Here is a 19,173-nt window from a genome sequence, read left to right as displayed (position 1 = left end):
CGCTAATATCACCTCTACCGCCATAGTTTTAGAGCTAGTGCTCTATATTGTGCGACACATTAGAGGACACCTCGACTACAAAACTGAAACATCCAATCTACATTAAAACCCAAGCGATATTCGCCGCTATTAACATAGTACTAAGTAGGAAAACGTCATGTTTATACGAGTGGCGCTGTAAAGACACAGTTTTTAAATGTCACGCAGTGTAGTCGTCTCTTTTCTTCGAGGTCCTGTCGCATCTGCCCGGCTCCTTTGGCATCCTTCAGCGTGCATGTTCCCCCGCACATCTTTCATCCCGCTCTTCACAGGCCAGTGGCCGGTCTCTCAGACTGTTAGACGGTCGTGTGTGCCGTGTATAGTCACGATATAATTCCGATTATATTTGTCTCACGTACTACATGTTGGAGGATTAGATGTGAAATGTACTGTGTAGTGGAGTGTATGGTGTTTGTGAACTGAAAGAAGCATTCATGATTCAGGTCAGTTTATTTTTTTAATTTGGGATAATAAAAGTGCAATTGATAAATCGAATTGAACATCATCGATTGGTTTAAGCCTTTGTTTGTAAATTGTTAAGTAGTAAACTGCTTTATTTTTATTTCCTTCGGTTTTGGCATTGCGTTTTCATTGTTTTTCTATTGTTTAAAATATAGAGATATTATGATCTTTTTGTTATTAAATAACTTTTGAAAACTGATAATTTGAATAGTCACTGAAGGATTATTCCTTTATATATTATAAGCTTTAGAATTAAAATAAAATTTAAATATTTAAAATACATTTAAATATTTCTTCTATAAAGTAGTTAAAAAAAAAACAGAAAAGTTTGGATGACTCGATTGCAAATCGTAATGATAAAGTACGTAGGTGTTATAATGGACTCTCAAATGTTGTTTCAATTAAAATTATTAATGAATGACTTCATTAAGTGACGTTAATATTGCGAAGTAATTAATCGCGATAATTGTTTCTGCATGTGCTATTGTGAAAGGATGTGTAGGAGGGCCTTTGTTTTTATTTTTAAATTAATCTGTGCTTGTTCCATTTAAAACAGGATTTATTGTGTTTAAAAATATTTTTGTGAACGTTCGTCTATTGTATACTATTTATATACAATCTGTTTTGCACTAACGTTGACAAAGTCTAAGACTTTTCATAACCTTAACCAAATTTAGTAATATTACCTACGTTTCTTAGAGACCTTTAGCATATTATGCATGTCAAATCAATAACATTAACTTTACCTGAGTGACGTAGGTATAATGGCGGTTTCAAATATAAAAACTTTTAAATACCAACCTTTTTATTCCCATTTCACAATACTTTATTCGTTTGAAACCTGAAAGTCTATAATATAGTTTTCATGTAGCTACTTAGCTATTTATAACAATATCATATACAAAGACGTGTCGGTATTTCACAGATTGAAATGAAACAGATTCCAATTGAGACTGAATTGTGAATTGTAAACAAATTAACGTTATATAAATCCGAGGTTCGGAGAACGCTTATTATAGATTTTTACAAGCCTTTATTTATTTTCAGACGTTAGTGTTTTAGTTTAAATCTTTAAAAATAATTTTAAATCGGTTCCACAAAATTGTGCAAACATTTTGCTGACACCTTTGGTGCTGGAGACATAAACATACAACAACTTATTTTTTTAATGTTTACTTACTTGTTCTTAACTGACTCTTTCAATCTATATCATTCATATATTCCATTTTTATGGTTTTTAAGTTTTCCTGCGCACAATATACATTATACTATACGTACTACAATTATTTGTGAATATGTTTTCACGTGTTAATATTTCTAAGCATTCGTCAAACCCAAGACGACTTTTTCAAGATGGTATTGAGTAAGAGTTGATCTGTTAAAGCTAATATGACACTTAAATAAATAAGTAAAGCTTGCTCTTATTTGAATCTGATTTGAAGTGATATTTACAGAGTCACTTCAGCCCTGGACACGAAAATTTGTGTAATAGTCCACGTTAACTTCCTGCGCTGTTAATTTATTATCTGCAACCTATAATTTGTCAACCTTGCATATTAGTAGTTAGATAATAAAATATAAATATAATATAAAAGGTATTTTAAATTAGTTTCATTATAAAATTATTTTATAATAAAAAATCAATTATAAAATTTTAGTAAAAAAAATAATTTCGCCATATAAATGGTATTTATTGAAGATTTTTACGAATTGTATTGAAATATTGTGTGTGTGAAAGTGATACAAAATGAAGTAACTATATTGACACAAAGTTTAAGGAATTAAACATTTACGGACAATCCATATTGTTATGTGTGTTATACGATCTTTAATTACTTGTATAAAATATTAGAGCTTACGACAGAACACAGCGTCTTGGTTCTAATATGGGAATGCGTATAATTGAAGGCCCAAACATTTTAGCGTTTAGTTATTCTTTTTTTATTTGATTTTCCAAATATGATACGAATTGTTTAAAGTCATTACAAGACTATTAAAATACACATTGATGATTATGTATGATTGCGACGGTATATTAGATCGTAAGGTAATTTTATAAGTATAATAAGATGAGGAAAAGTAAGACATCCCAAGTGTCGTGATCAACTGCGAGCCGCCGGCTCTACGCCTCTCATTACAACACGAAACATTTACTAATCTAAACATTATATTACAATAGCTACATATAACAAAAATACAATATAACTATGTTTAACCAACAGTGGGTTAGTTGATTATTAAAACACAACATTTTTGTCTTTTACCTTACAAACGGTTACGTAGAGTATTACATCTTAAAATATAAAATATATTCTTCAAACATAACCTTCAATAGTTCAGAAAGAAAGACATTTTTTTAAGGAACATAAATAAAGGATCTTGGAATTTTATAAAAATACTTTTTTATTATATTTCGGTTGTACTCTTTGTTATCTTCTAATCTTTATTTACATTTTAGCATTTGTTAATTTTTTAAGTTACTCGTAATGCTATTGTTATCGTGCTATGGACTTTTCACTCAAACCTCATATTCTATGTCCTTTGTCAAAATATCAATTGTTAAATCGAAAGTGATTTTAACCACCTAAGCATGATTGATTTAAATTTAAATTTTCATTCTTTACATATTTTATGATCACCAAATGTAAGGTAACTAAAATCGCACTTATGCTAACATAGACGAAGTATATTGAAATATGTGTGGTGCCATATACAACATTATACCTGTAATTAAATATGTTATTATTTGTTTACTACTGTAATATGGTGTTAGAATATGGCAATAATTTTTTTTTAATCTTTTTTTTACATATGCATTGATTTATCTATGGATGGAATCATCAATTTGAAAATAGAATGTACAGGTCTATTTCAAATATACAGATTTTATATTAGGTATAAAAAATATATTAAGAGATGAGCATTACTATCCGGGTATCTTCGAGGCAAGACTGAATAGGTAAAAATCATCAGCGCTTTCTATCTTAAGCTGCAGTCTAAGGTATGGTTATTAAAACTACTGGAGTCCAGTAGTTTTAATCGACTTTAAAAAAAGGTGAACCTAATTTATAACCAAATGGATTATTTTCCTACTTTCACAGTTTTAATAAAAAAACAGTTTTAACTATACTAAGCTACACGGCTTATTGAAATAAATCGATGCTCGTCAGAAACGCATAGTTTCCGTGGCGCTCCATTAGACAAATTATTTTTCCCTTGCTCCAAGAGTCGGGCTTACTTTATTATATACGAAGCTTGTTAAGCCTTTTACTGATAGCCTTTAGGCTTTGGTGCAACATAAAAGGTTGTATAAAGCTGACAGATATTATAAAACTTATTATTAAAATAAATATATATCTAACTCATGTCATTGTCGTCAAATGATTCATAGAAAATATTTAAAAAACAATAAAACTTAAGAGATTTTTTTAAGAAAATATAAGCGATAGCTTCAAAATCACACGTGCGGGGGATATGCACAATTACAGCTAGTTTTTGTAAATATAGAATAGAAGGATCGTGTTCGTCCATATTATTGACAATGAAATATACACGCAGCGCCATCTCTTGGCAATTGTCGTAACTAAAGAAGATGCTCTACATTTAATGTTCGAATACTACATATTCATGTTAAAATAGTTTTTAATGTAATATTAAATAATATGTATTTTGTTTTAAGGAATCATATTTAACAATAATATTAATAAACATAGTGATAATTTTGTAACGATCATAAAGAGTTTAAGTTTAATTCAAATTATTCCACGTCGAAAAACTTCCCACAACCCTTAAATACCTTTCCTGAAATCAATGATAAATCCAAACAGGTACCGAACAAGTAAAACGCATTTGTTGCAATGTATCAATATTATCGAGCTAACAAATAACAGCCGTAACTAATTCCTTTATTTATACCTCCAGTGACACAAACAACGCCTACTGATTCTATCACAAACTATACTATATATATTTCGTAACGCGGCTCGGGCTAAGTGTGAGCTATAAATTATAAATAAGCAGTATACATGTTATAAATAATGAATAGACTAGTTAATGCCTGCGGCTTTAACTAGTTTTCGTTATGGAATCGTTGGACGATGTTTGACGAACCGGTTCCATATTTAAGCTTCAGTAGTTGAAATGTGAAACTTTATATTTGATTATTTATAATAGTTTAAAACGATGCCGATCGCGTGTCACTGTTTATTATGAGCGGGCTTAGACAGTTGCGTTCGATTCGAAACGATTTATATCGTCGTACTTTCGTAAATCTTTGAATAGTGTAGTACGAGATTTTTTTATTTATTCAATAAACAAAATGAGAACAGCGCCGTGCTAGTGAAAATAATCGCAGTTCTAGTAACACTATCGAATACTTACGTAAAAAAGGTCGTACTAGGTACACTAATAACATACCAGTATTTATATAACTTCTACAAAGTTTAGTATTTTCTATGAATTCATCACTCGATATGTTATTGGAACTCTACACTGGACGGTTTTTTATGTGGTAATAATTATTATTTTTTTATTTATTATACTTGATAATAGAATAGCAATATCATTTATTGTTTTCACTTTATTAAGATCAGTATTCACTTGTAGAATAACAAATCTAATTATAGGTCTTATAATTGTGGCAAATGGTCCATACTTTTGGTGACCCAAGAGCTGGCGCTTATTTAGCCCAAAGGCTGCCTCTAGCGGTCCAGAGAGGCAATAGTGCCAGCGTCTTAGGTACAAACTTTTAGACGGCGTGTCTTTGCTTTAAATTTGTAATGTGTATTTTGTTCTTTTTATTTTAATTAGGTATTTTATAAAAATGTCTGTACATTAATATAAATTATAGATAACTTAAATTGCGTTATTAGTACGACACTTGATTATTAAGAGCGAAACTTTCTTAGCATATATTACTTTCTGAAAATACAAAGCTCTTGAAGAATATTAAGCTTTTTATATATTTTAGCCAGCTCGACACTCACAGGCTCTTATCGTTATAATACAACAATATAATTTGTAAGTATCTACTTAATTATTATTGTTATATCCTAATAGCTTCAATTATTATATCCGTCATTAATAAACAAGATTGTTTACAATACAAAGTTAAGCGTATTACATTCCCTGGGCTTGGCATCTGACAGCTTTGTAGTACATACGAAACCGGATAAGTCACGTTTTACCGAATAACACGGGTACCAATCCAGACGAGCTCGGCTGAAATCCCATGTCCATAGTTCGTGGTTATAAAGTGTTCAGCGGTGAAGGACATCGTGAAGAAACCTGCATATGTCGGCTGATATTCTGTGACATTTGTTACCAACTCGTATGCGTGCAGCCATTCCCTCCCGATTTCAACGGCGTCCTAAGCCGAGGTCCGGCCTCACAGGAGGCCTTTAGGACGTCCGTCTCTCTTGAGCCCCTCGTGTGGCTCCCAACATCCGGCTGAGTTCATCTCGCCCACCCTCCCCGGTGACGCTGTAGAGGCCACTCTGGCCAGCAACTAGACAATTCGAAAAAATGATAATCGTGCAGCCTAAAATAAGCTCTGAAGACCAGCTTTAAATCATTTTATTTCACTTATAAACCAGCAGGTATATACCGTTGATAATATTGCAAATAATGGTTAATATTTTTGTCTGCATATAAAAGCATTATTGGATGGTTTATGGTTCGCGTTGAAATATAATAATTTATCTAGGCATTCGATATTACTTGCCCTTTTAGTGTATATTATTTGCTATTTGTTGGAAACTTGTTACAGATATTTATTCCAAAATAGCTGATATTGACTTAATACGTTTTCACATTAGACTGAGATATCTATCTTATATTAATAAAACCATCATTTATTTTATTTTATTATTATATATTTATTATTATTTATTAATTAGATCACGAACAAAGTACACACTGATACATATTTAAAAAAAAGTATGCATTATTTTACGAACATATTACACAAACGAAAAAAATATTATCTACTTTTGACAACCATTTACAATCTATTTACTTTGATTGTGTCCTACGAAATAATAAGATTAAATTTGATCATTAAATCTAGTTGCAATATTACTTTATAATCATATCAATTGCGTACCGACAACAAAAAAAAAACAATTACCTATTGCAAAATAGTTTTATTCCTTGCTTAACATGGAAACAGCTATATCCTCAACTATTTAAAATTTGAATAATTAAATTAATTATGAATATTATTTAAGTGTAATATAATAATTATCACAATTTTCATATAGAAATCGATTCGAAACATACATCCATAATTATTATAAGAGCCATCAGGTTCTGAGTCACAATTAACTATTAAGCGTAATAAATTGTAATTGTGAGACGAAATTTTAATTACTTGTTGAATTATTAGGTGTGAATTGCGAGCCGAGGCGTGAGGTTGATAGACTATGTTAGGTTAAATGACGCCTAGAACACATAAGTTCCAAAGATCACTGGCTCAAATCGGAATCAAATCAAGAAAAAACTTGGAGGGACATCTCCGTGAATTCGGCGCTTTGTTGCGTGCAAAAAACAATACTCGTTCTGCGAACTTTGCGCCAAATATCACTTGTTCTATCGCTAAATATCATTTGTACTATAAAGAGTAAGTTCCCGTAAGAGGGAATTGACGAAATATGATAATTTCGTCAATTCCTTCCGTATTTTTAATTTTATAACATTAATAGTTTTTTAGAGCCTTTATTTTGGAGTAACAAGATAATATTATTTTTGAAAGTTAACCAATACTAAAAATATATGAGATCTCTATATTAAATGAACGGGACTCAAATTTTTGTACATTTTTAGTTAAAGTGTTTTATTTAAATTTAAAACAATAAAACCCTTTTAAAATTCAGGTATGCGTTTATTTAGCAAGACATTTTTATTTATGAAGGTTTTTAAATTATTACAAAAGCTTACGCTTTCTATGTATTTATTATATCAGGACGGTAGACGGTCAAATTAGCAACAATAGTGATCGGGAAAAAAAAACTGCGCTCATAAATATTCACGACAATATAAGTAAACCCTTTACGATGGTAAAGGGTTTACTTGTAATTATGCCTGTAATTACACTGGCTAACTTAAGCCTTAAACTGAAACACAACAATACCTATTATACTATTTGGCGGTAATGTTGTACAAAGCCACACATCAAGCACCTGCGTACCTGATGAATCGCGTTCATTCCAATGCCGAGTGAAAACGACGCAATAATTATAAATTGTTACTGTGTCGTTACGCAAAATATTAATAATAATAATAATAAATAACTTTATTCACCAAAAAGAAACAAAGACAAAATTAAGGTACAAAACCATAAAAAAAAGTTAACAATATGATACTTGATAATTTGGTTAAAAGGTCGTACTCTCAGCTAGGCTGCTTTTCAGTCTACGCCTTGTACATATGCTGCCAACTCAAACGTTACATTCAGTGCAGTAAAAGGTAAAAGAAGATAAAATTACTTAAATAATAAAAGTTAATACAATTTTAATTAATAGGTTAATTATTATCAAAATTAATCTAATAAAAAGCCGAGATAGCCCAGTGGTACGAACGCGTGAATCTTAACCGATGATCGTGGGTTCAAACCCGGGCAAGCACCACTGAATTTTCACGTGCTTAATTTGTAATTATAATTCATCTCGTGCTTTACGGTGAAGGAAAACATCGTGAGGAAACCTGCATATGTCTAATTTCACTGAAATTCTGCCACATGTGTATTCCACCAACCCGCACTGGAGCAGCGTGGTGGAATAAGCTCCAAACCTTCTCCTCAAAAAGGGAGAGGGGAGGCCTTAGCCCAGCAGTGGAACATTCACAGGCGTACATACGTTACGTATCAAAATTAATATATATGTACCTACTTCATTCAAGTAAGCTCTTGCATAGGCTTACAACACTTTTTTAGAATGTAGATTATACCGAGAAGAAACGGCAAGAATCTTAATAATACCCTTTTTGACCTGTAGAAAATAACTATTTATTTTTAACTATTTTTAATAGAAAATAACTATTAAGCGCTTACTTTAAAAAATTAGCATTAAAGCAATTATACTTTAGTCATTCATTTTAAAAAAAAAATCTAAGTGTTTCCTAGACAAAAGACACTGCTGTTTCAATTTGCAAAAGCGTTTTTTGAGAAATGGTCTAAATATGGCAAAGGTTATTCAGCCGGATCTCTTGAATGTTATCAGTAACAACCCTTATTGTTGGCAGCGTACCATACTTAGCTATGTGTCTCACATACGGTCTACTTCAAAGTCGGCATCCTTTCTAAAATGCCCTCATTGTATAAATTGTATAGGAGTAATAAATTCGCAACAAAAAACAACAGGATTTATAACTCAACATTTGTTTCGCTTTATCTGAACTTTCAAGGAACTCTTTTAAATGTTTGCAATTTGTGAACACATTTTTAAACGAAATATCGCATTCTTAACAAATCATAACTAAACGGGGTTGTTTTTTAAGGCTGTACAAAATTTAATGAAAAACTTTTTTGTAATTAACTGGTATGGTAACTATCAGCGCGCGCTTTTACAGAAGTCAATAGATAGGTAATAATAATAATTTACTTACCACATCAAGTGATACTTCCATCTACATAAAGTGAGAATGTATATATAAAACCATATGAAAATTGGCATAAAATTATCATTTACAGCCCATTACTTACACACTGATTACGACAAAACTTAAAAATTATAAAGTATAATCCATATAAAACAACAGTTATATATTTAAAATATTCATTATTTCAATAGTATTTTTCTTAAACTCAATTAAAATATATTATTTAATCACGTCATCAAAGCAATTACAAAGGCATAGAATTAATTCAGCTTGTATCATAATTTACTTTAGTGCCTTATTAAATTTAGTAAATAAATATAACCATTGCTAAGTTAAATACTTAGGCAATTCACAAATAACGTGTAACGATTGTTATAATTAGCCTGGGTTATTAGCAATTTCTTATCAGTAATTGTGTTAGACAGGTAGACGGCTATTGTTATCTGGTACAAGGGTCAACTCCACCCCCGCGTTGGCGTCTCATCTCAGTGTCACAGTCGTTGATCATGTCACAGTTGGTTTAGCTCTTAACGTGGACGTACGTTTCGCAACATTTAGTTATTTTAAAATTTGTGGTAAGTTAGTTGTGAATTTTGAGTTAACAAAATGAGTGATGATAATGACGATAATTTAAATAAATTAACTCAGTTCGTGAAGCGTTGGTGGGAAGATGATTCAAAGGTTTGTGTAGTTTATAATATATTATTACTATATATTATATTCAGTTATGTATGCAAAAGTATATACAACTTCAGCGATTATAATTTGACGATATCTGTATCAAGCTTTGAAGCATTTAAATATGTAATACTTATATTTTTCAAGTACGGTAAATACGCAAATTATAGTGTGATTTCAATGTCTGTCTTTTAATTATGATACTAATAATATTGAACTGATTTTTTTAGCAATTTAGAAAAATATTTTTTCATACGATATATATATTTTTTTAGTATTTTTTTTTATAGAATAGGAAGGCGGACGAGCATATGGACCACCTGATGGTAAGTGGTTACCAACGCCCTTAGACATTGGCATTGTACGAAATGTCAACCATCGCTTACATATCCAATGCGCCACCAACCTTGGGAACTAAGATTTTATGTCCCTTGTGCCTGTAATTACACTGGCTTACTCACCCTTCAAACCGGAACACAACAATACCAAGTACTGCTGTTTTGCGGTAGAATATCTGATGAGTGGGTGGTACCCACCCAGACGAGCTTGCACAAAGCCCTACCACCAGTAACACCAGTAAGTAGTATTTATTAAACCAAAAATGTATAAAACAATTGAAGTTCAAAATTGAAATTCAATAACTTTCTGTGAAAAGTACAATTCGAAAATTCATATAAATTCTGAAAAATTATATATCATCTTATTTAATTCCAAATCAACACAACATATCTAACAGCCGAAGTCTCGGGCGACACATAGGACATTTCCAAACATCTTACGGACATTACTAACTAAAGTCAAATCGATATTTGACCTCTGCTTGTAATCCAATTATTATTAATACCCATAAACGCTACGAGGCGCCTTAAGCCCAGATTAAGATAAGCCCTCCATACTTGTCCACAGCATATCATTACGCGTATTAACTTAAACGACCGAGGAGATAATTTTATATAGAATCTAAATTGTATCAAAAAGTTATAATGGGATGGGAATAAATTGCCGTGTCGTTATAATGATAGACCATACTTATGTAAGGCCTATGTTAAGAGACATTCACGTTTACATCCGTTTTATGTATATGAATTAAGAAATAAGCAAATTTTTCATCTGTTAAACACTGGCACGTTTCTTGTTATTTTAGCGAAAAATGTTAGAAATTTGTCTTGGATATTTATGAAAACAAAGAACGTTTTACATGAGGTAAAATACAAACTCATGGTGGAGAAACTCCAAATAAATTCTTGAGGTGGCTTTACCACAAGCAATACGTAATCTTCGTAGAGTATCCTTATCTTTATCCTAGTTTATTTGTACAAGGGATGACAGGATACGATTCTCTCGAAGTACGACGACATATGACCTTGCTAAGCTATTTCTTCCAGTTACTCAAGGGTAAAAAAAAAAGCCGAGATGGCCCAAAAAAAGCCGAGATGGCCCAGTGGTTCGAACGCGTGAATCTTAACCGATGATCATGGGTTCAAACCCGGGCAAGCACCACTGAATTTTCATGTGCTTAATTTGTGTTTATAATTCATCTCGTGCTTGACGGTGAAGGAAAACATCGTGAGGAAACCTGTATGTGTCTAATTTCATTGAAATCCTGCTACATGTGTATTCTACCAACCCGCATTGGAGCAGCGTGGTGGAATAAGCTCCAAACCTTCTCCTCAAAAGGGAGAGGAGGCCTTAGCCCAGCAGTGGGACATTAACAGGCTGTTACTGTTACTCAGGAGGTTAACTCAGGGGTACCATTTTCAATTCCTAAGTGTTAGAGCTAATATCGTTGAGCGTTCCAGACAAATACACTTACGCTCGTCGACAGAAGCTATTTGCGGTGCCCGGCTGTCGATTGGTACTGGTAAGCGAGTCACCTATGATACGCGCGTTGACTTTGCTCAATGGAATCCAAGCCTTGACTTGTTTAACTCATCACCTGCTGTATTTCGCAGCCGCACGGCAGCGGAATACTTACAAACTGTAATAATTAAGTGAGTAAATGTATTAATTAAGTAAACGCTTTAGGTCCAACCTGTAATGTTTATTCATATTTTGTAAATAAATAAATATTTTGCTACGAACTATTTATTATCCATGAGTCGATTTAAACAAGTACTTATAATGTTTTGTTACTCTTTTTTTAACCAGCTGTCCCGCTTTAACATTAACGGAAATGTAACGTAATTTTTATTTATAAAAAAATTTGTATTTATATTATGGAGTTTGTAGAGTCGAGTTGATAAGTAAAATATGTGTGTTATATGGAAGTAGAAAACAAAATATAAAAAAAAAATCGTAAGATTTTTTTGTACTCTGTATTTGCTTATTTGATTCATTCATGGCGATCGTAATATGTTAATCATATTAATAAACAGCTCCCACCCACGCCATCATGTTGAACGAACGACAAATATTTATAAACTGTCTTTGATTTCGACATCACTTCGGATTATTGTAGATTGTTTTTGACACGAATGTAACTGAATGAAATACATATAATTTCTCAATATTAAAATCAAAGACGCATTCTTTAAAATGCGAGAGCAATACACATTATTAGCGTCTTATATCATTGAATATATTACCTTAATTTGTTAGTAGTTTTTAATAGAATGTATGAAAAAAGATCTTATTTCAAATTGCCATTTTAATTTTTTTAATTAATAATTAAAATAAAACTTTCAAAATTATTCGAAACTTAGGTATGGTACGTACAGACAGACCCTAATTTCTGAACAATTATGTTCTAGTAATGATTAGTAATAGGGGGGGGGGAATTATCCTACGTAGCCGTCATAGTAGTTATCTAGTTACAGCCCCTACTAATTATACGATACGCATAGACTTCATAACTTATACTTATGTCACTAGATTCGTAATTGTTATTTGAAATAGAAGAAAGTTACGCTATAAATAATTTGATTCGAATTAAGATTTAAACTTATTCACGTGTCGTAATTAAATTAAAAAAATAATAAATTATTATAAACATTTTAAATATCGAACTAAAATTTTTTTTATTTTTTTTATGTAAAGTGAATTAAAAAAACGTAAATAAAATAAATTAAAAACATTAAAAAAAACTTTTCATTGCATGATGAACCATTGATTGGTACGTAGTCAAAAGGGATGTTTAAATGTCCCATAAAAACAAACCAAGCCAAGCCAATCTCGTCGTTTTCCTTTCTCATCATAAAATTCCCAATGACTTATATTCAAAGATTATTAAGAAAAAACGTAAAACAGTGCGCTTCAAAGTATGGAACCTGTTTACTCACTGCACGTATCATATACTGAACAATATGGCATGTCACGACAGCGAGCCAAAAGCGATCATCGCGAAATGACCATATAAAAAACGAGACCGACGTCAGAGTAAAATATACCTTAAAACCATGGAATTATAGCTTAATATGATTTGATTGTAATTTATGAAAAATCCTGTGAAATATGTCCGCTTGTCCATTGCTCTGACGGTAGGCGTGGGTCAAATACGAGGCAAATTTAATATTGCGTTGTTTTCATTTAAAAATGGTATTTAACAGTACGTATTAAGGTTTAAATATAGTTTGTTGTTTATTTGGTCGGTCAATCACCCCGGCTTACCATCGCGACTTTAGCAACTTTTTGTTTTGTTTTGCTTACTACGTGTGGGAATTTTAATACATACGCTATTCTTATTTACCACCATAACTCTATTTTCTCTCTTTATCTTCTTACAATGTAATTACTACGTTAATATTATAAACAGAGCACAGCAGAGGTAACAGACAAGTGCCCCAAGCCGTTTATCCAAAAACGACATCAAATACACAAAAAATAAAATTTTAATCTTTACACAAATCGTGAAATTACTTTAAACCGCCCTCGATTTCATTCGAACACGTAACGTATACTTTACTTAAACGACACTTTATTATCCTGCACTTATCCGTTTTGTGGCATTAGAAAATAATTCACGGAGACTTTTTTTCGGGTGTGGATTATACGAAATTGCCGACGCGCCGGCGCGGCAAATGACAATATAATTTTCCCCAGAAATGTATAATGATATGGCCGCCCCAACGCTTACACGAGTTACACGGTATAATCGAGTGACAAACGATTTTTAAAACGACAATCAACTCTTTTTACACACGGAAAGGCCTGTAGCGCCATTTCACTTAAACAAAGCTTAATATTATTTATAAAATATATTACTTATAAATGCTGAAGTGAGTTTGTTTGTTATCTACACTTTCACTTCTTAACTACCCGATAGATTGTCACGATTTTTTTCAAACACGTGTACAGGATATAGGTAGAGAAAAGAACATAGGGGGCCTAGCACCTAACCCTCCCTTCTCACAAGCAGACGAAACCGAGAGCGAAAATTAGTATAATAAAGACTTAAAAACTAATAATGAACTAATTTTAAAAGTATTTATATATAAACATTTTGTAATGTTATCATATTGTTGACTATCATTAACATTATGTTTTGAAACTTAATTATGACAATAATAGCAAAATTAAACTCAGCTTAAGGAGTGGCTATATTAAATGAAACTCGAGTTTGACAACGTGAACCGGCCCCGAATACTTACCAAATGAATAGTAATTTAGTTTTCGGATTAAATCGTTCCGAACACGCGACAGAAACCACTTTTCTATTCTCGAGTCGACTCGAAACCGTCATTTTACACAATTTTACCCAATTGCTCTCCGTTCTCGGAATTAATTCGATATTAGTCTTTGAAAACGCAAGGTGTGGTTTTGTGTCGACCCGATAGTTAGTTTGAAGATACATTAGAACAACCTGTCTTTAAAATAGCTCTAGACTGTATCTCGTACGAATAGGCGGATACGTTAATATTAATTTAATCGAATCGAGCTCCGCGTTATTTATAAGGCTATGATTTTAACTGATTTAGCATAAGTATGATTCAAACATCACCCTGTTAAAGTATATGTAATTATTCAAACTTGGATTTAGTTTTGTAATTAATTTTTTTTATTTTTTTTTTATTTATTAGATTTCTTATTATTGTTACAGGAAACGCAATCGGGCAGCTCGGAAAGATGGAGTGGATGTGGTCCAGAGCACAACTTGGCACTCCAACAAATTCTCAAACTACAGGAGGCCAGAGCTCTTCACAAGACTTCTCTTCTTCCGATCTACAAGAAAAATGGCCTTCCATCACCCCCGAAAGTTAGCCATGATTACGAACAGATCAATGACAAAAATATGGAAAACAATGAGGAACTAAAAGCCATCGATCAATTGAAATTCGAAGCTGAATTTAAAAGGCTCATGGAAAGCTCAGACAAAGACGTCAGAAATGATGAATCTTTCAAATATTTTCAACATATAATGGACACTAAAACTAGTTTTGATTATTTGAAAGTTGCGCAGGAGAAGGAAACAAGAAATCATTATTTTGAAAAAGACTTGAGTGTTAAGACAGAAAAACTTTCACCCAACTATAACCGATATTCTCCCGAACAAACGCGCTCACCGAAAAGAACCTCATCTGCGGAAGCTTCCCCAAATCATAGTGTCCATCTCTCTACCTCATCTAGTCCTGTCTCAGCAACTAGTCCTGTTAATTCATCGCCCTTAAATTATTTACAAAATATGCAACCCTTCGATTTTAGAAAGCACAAGATTAGCGAAAACCTTACTAAAGATGAAAGTAGAAAACGCAGTTATGATATGACTTCAGTTGAGAAGGCAGCCATGGATGCTATGCGAAATCAATTTTTTAATTTTCAGTTACCAAACAATATGCCTATTCCCCCTATTACTTTACCCTCTTCATTTTCACATCCCGCAGCAATGGTTGCTGCTTTAAGCCAAAATCCAATAGGATTAGCATCATTACAAGCCCTTCTTCCACAAATATCAGCTAAGCCTTCAGAAGCAACAGATAACAGAATGAATAATACAATGAGTAAGACAAGATCTGAAAGCTTACGAAGTGAAGATGAGAATGTTCTTAACTTGAGTAAAGGCGCTTATGTGGAAGCCGCTCAAAAAACAAGAGACATGATGTTGGGTAAATGCATAAGCCCACCGAAAAGACAATGGGGTGCATCTCAAATGCCATTAAATTTAGGCACACATTTCATAAACCCTACTACCGGTAAGAAACGAGTTCAATGTAACGTGTGCCTTAAAACATTTTGTGATAAAGGTGCTTTAAAAATTCATTTTTCGGCCGTACATCTACGAGAAATGCATAAATGCACAGTTGAAGGTTGTAGTATGATGTTTAGTTCTAGAAGGTCAAGAAACAGGCACAGTGCCAACCCAAACCCAAAATTACACTCTCCTCATTTACGAAGGAAGATCTCACCACATGACGGTAGAAGCGCTCAGTCACATCCTGTACTAATTCCACCACCTGGCGCAGGCTTAAATATACCACCGGTTATAAGTTCTATGCATCCGTTTGGATCATACCCACTGCTTAATCCATCACAAAATATGAGATCATATGCATCGAACATACCCTTAGATTATAAAAATGGTCTCAATTTCTCACCTGCAATTGATCAGGCTCATCATTTACGACGTGAATCTAGTTCTGTAGAAAATAAAGACCATGAGGGACAAGGAGAATCCGATGAAGATGATGGCATTGTTGTTGTTGCAGGTGATGATGATGATGATGACAATGACCAGGTCGAAACTAGTGATTACTATTCTAATCTGAATAAGTCGACTGGGTCGGCAGATGAATCAGAAACAGAATATGACCAAAGAAGTGTAAGTGATAATAATGAAAATTTAGATACTGTTAAAGACGTTGCAAATCCTGAAGTAATGAAAAGAAAACGTAAAAATCTTAATCCTACAAGACTTAAAAATAATTACGTTATAGACAGCAATGATTATGAAAATAAGAATGACGACCAAAACCACGATGAAGAAAGAGCTCTCAATTTAAAAAAAGTAAAATGTGAGGAAGCCGACGTTGACAATAGCAAACATTCGGTTCCTTGTGATAAAGTTGAAAATCTTAAGATAAAACAAGAACCTCAACCAATTAAACAAGAAGCGACTGACATAAATTATTGTGCACAAGATTTACGAGTTAAGGAAGAACCCACGGAAAAAATAGACACAAACAAAACAAACGAAATATTTAACCAGACCGATGACCACTTTTCTTCTGAAAACTCCTTGAAAAGACTAGAAAGCTTATCTAAAGGAGACTTTCCCCACATTCCTAAGAAAGTTGAAGCGCACAACTCATTGGGTCCTTACAATCCAAGCGTACATGAAGGTATTGATTATCCTGATAGATCTCCTTCGTCGTCAGTTTCAAGTTATGAATACGCATCAGATGACAACCAAGGTCAAATTTATGGCCACTTTGACAACGGTTTCTTTATAGTTACTGCTGATGTTCCGCTAGATACGGATTATCCTCTTAAATGTAAAGTTTGTGATAAGTTTTTTCAAAACACGTATATTTTAAAGACGCATTACCAAAACGCACATTTAAAAATTATGTACAAATGTAACACAGACGGTTGTAGAGCGGCTTTTAACACTCGACGCAGCAGAGATCGTCACAGTGCAAATATTAGCTTACATAGGCGAATACTAGTAGAAGATATAAGAATATATAACGATTTGCGTTTATTGGATAAAATAAAAGAACAAATAGAGCATATTTCAAAACTAAATGATGATGAACGAGCTGTTCCTTATATCGAGTCTCAAAAATATTATCGTGCTAGAGATAATGAAAAATTAAAAAGCCATTTAGAGCAAGTGTCTTTTAGTAATCCATATCCACCACTTGCTTTGCCGGAATCCTATTTAAATAGGCGTGACATGTTTAGTCAGCATCCTTTCCTATTTACTCCGTTTGGTATGCTCCCAAATTTTCCTACATTACCATTCGGATTTTTGCCGCCTAGTCTTAATACTTATGGTTGCCAAAATCAAAATTACTCGCTGCCTTTGGCTCAAAAACTCAACTACTGCGTCGAAGATGAGGCGCCAAGACCAAACAAAGATGGTTTCTATTCGTGTCGGGTTTGTAGTGAGTGTTTCAAGGACATGTCAAGTCTGAAGATGCATTGTGAAAGTGTTCATGTACAATTATTACATCGGTGTTTAGTTAGTGGATGCAACGCTGCATTCTTCTCAAGGACTAAGAGGAAGATACACAGCGAGGCACATGGTAGTCGACGACAAAATGGGACGGTCCAGACCAGTCAATCGTGACCCCAGTTCTCGTAACCAGTGTTAACAGACTGTTAATTACAGATTATCCAGTGCATTTGTGATTTCATTTAGATTTAGTAATATTACTTATAAATAGTGTAGATCATTTTTATGCCCAGTACCTTCAAATTCTCAGCCTATTAAGCAAATGGAGTGGTACGTGGTGTAAATTATTCAATAATACGTAATTTGTAATTTCGTTTAAATAGCTTTGTATATATTTGACAATTACATCTTTGAACATTAATTAATTAACATTTAAACGTATTTCAAATCTTAATAATGTAATGTAATTGTAATTAATTGGTATTAATAACATGTTAAAAAACAACATTCCATAATAATAATGTGCAATATAACTGTATATAATAGCGTAATTATGTACAAAATTGTGGCGAACCTTTAATTAGATCTTTTTTCATTTTAAATGTAAAAAAAAAATATATGTAACAATCTGAACATTTAGCATTTACACAAGATTTGTTGACGTGACGTATATAACAGTAAATATATCGATATTGTCCTATATATCATATTAACCCTCATCAGAAGTGCTATTTTGTAAGAACTCACATCATTACTCACCCGTGAAATTTTGACAACCGACTTATAGTTATATACTATATTGATGCGTAATCTTATAACTATTATGGTCAATGTCGCATATCACTTTCTGACATTTCATGACCGACAGAGGCGGCCTTACCCATTGCGTGGCTCCGGGCGGCAGGTCTTTCCGAGGCCCTTTGGTAGCAATAATTCTCAGGAATATTTCGATAGTGGGGTAAACTTCAGTTATTTTTTTTTCTATTATGTATTTCAGCACCGAGATAATGTCGTCGTTTCCCTCATACACACGGATGAACATATTCAGTTCTTCGTACAATTCATGTCCATCAATATCACACGATTCTCCTACTGTCATAGATATTTGCAAGTCGCTGCATTGCTTCAAAAGTTCACTATCACTAATTTCCTTTAATCTTTTTATATTATACATGAAACCAAATATGCTTTCATGATATTTAAGAGCCTCGAACCTAGGATGGCAGCTTGCGCGCACATTGTCGTCAATGACATAAAAATAGTTTATTTTAAAATTTTCTTCCGCATTCAATTCATGAGAAGCTCATTTCCCCTTCATAATCAAAATGCCTTATTTTACGTCGTCTTCT

General features: G+C 32.8%; 1 protein-coding gene across 1 annotated transcript; it reads left to right on the top strand.

Annotated features, from left to right (window-relative positions):
• The first annotated feature begins 354 nt into the window (after positions 1-354).
• LOC126773197 (uncharacterized) lies at positions 355-18,238 on the top strand. The gene is made up of 2 exons (XM_050493925.1): positions 355-482; positions 14,810-18,238. Exons 1-2 carry the CDS (start codon positions 474-476, stop codon positions 17,996-17,998), a joined length of 3,198 nt encoding a protein of 1,065 aa, XP_050349882.1. The 5' UTR covers positions 355-473; the 3' UTR covers positions 17,999-18,238.
• The last annotated feature ends 935 nt before the right edge of the window (positions 18,239-19,173 follow it).

Source organism: Nymphalis io, chromosome 14 (genome assembly GCF_905147045.1).
Source record: "Nymphalis io chromosome 14, ilAglIoxx1.1, whole genome shotgun sequence".
NCBI lineage: Eukaryota > Metazoa > Arthropoda > Insecta > Lepidoptera > Nymphalidae > Nymphalis > Nymphalis io.
The sequence above is the reverse complement of the archived record's forward strand: the minus strand, read 5'-3'. Positions and strand labels throughout refer to the sequence as shown.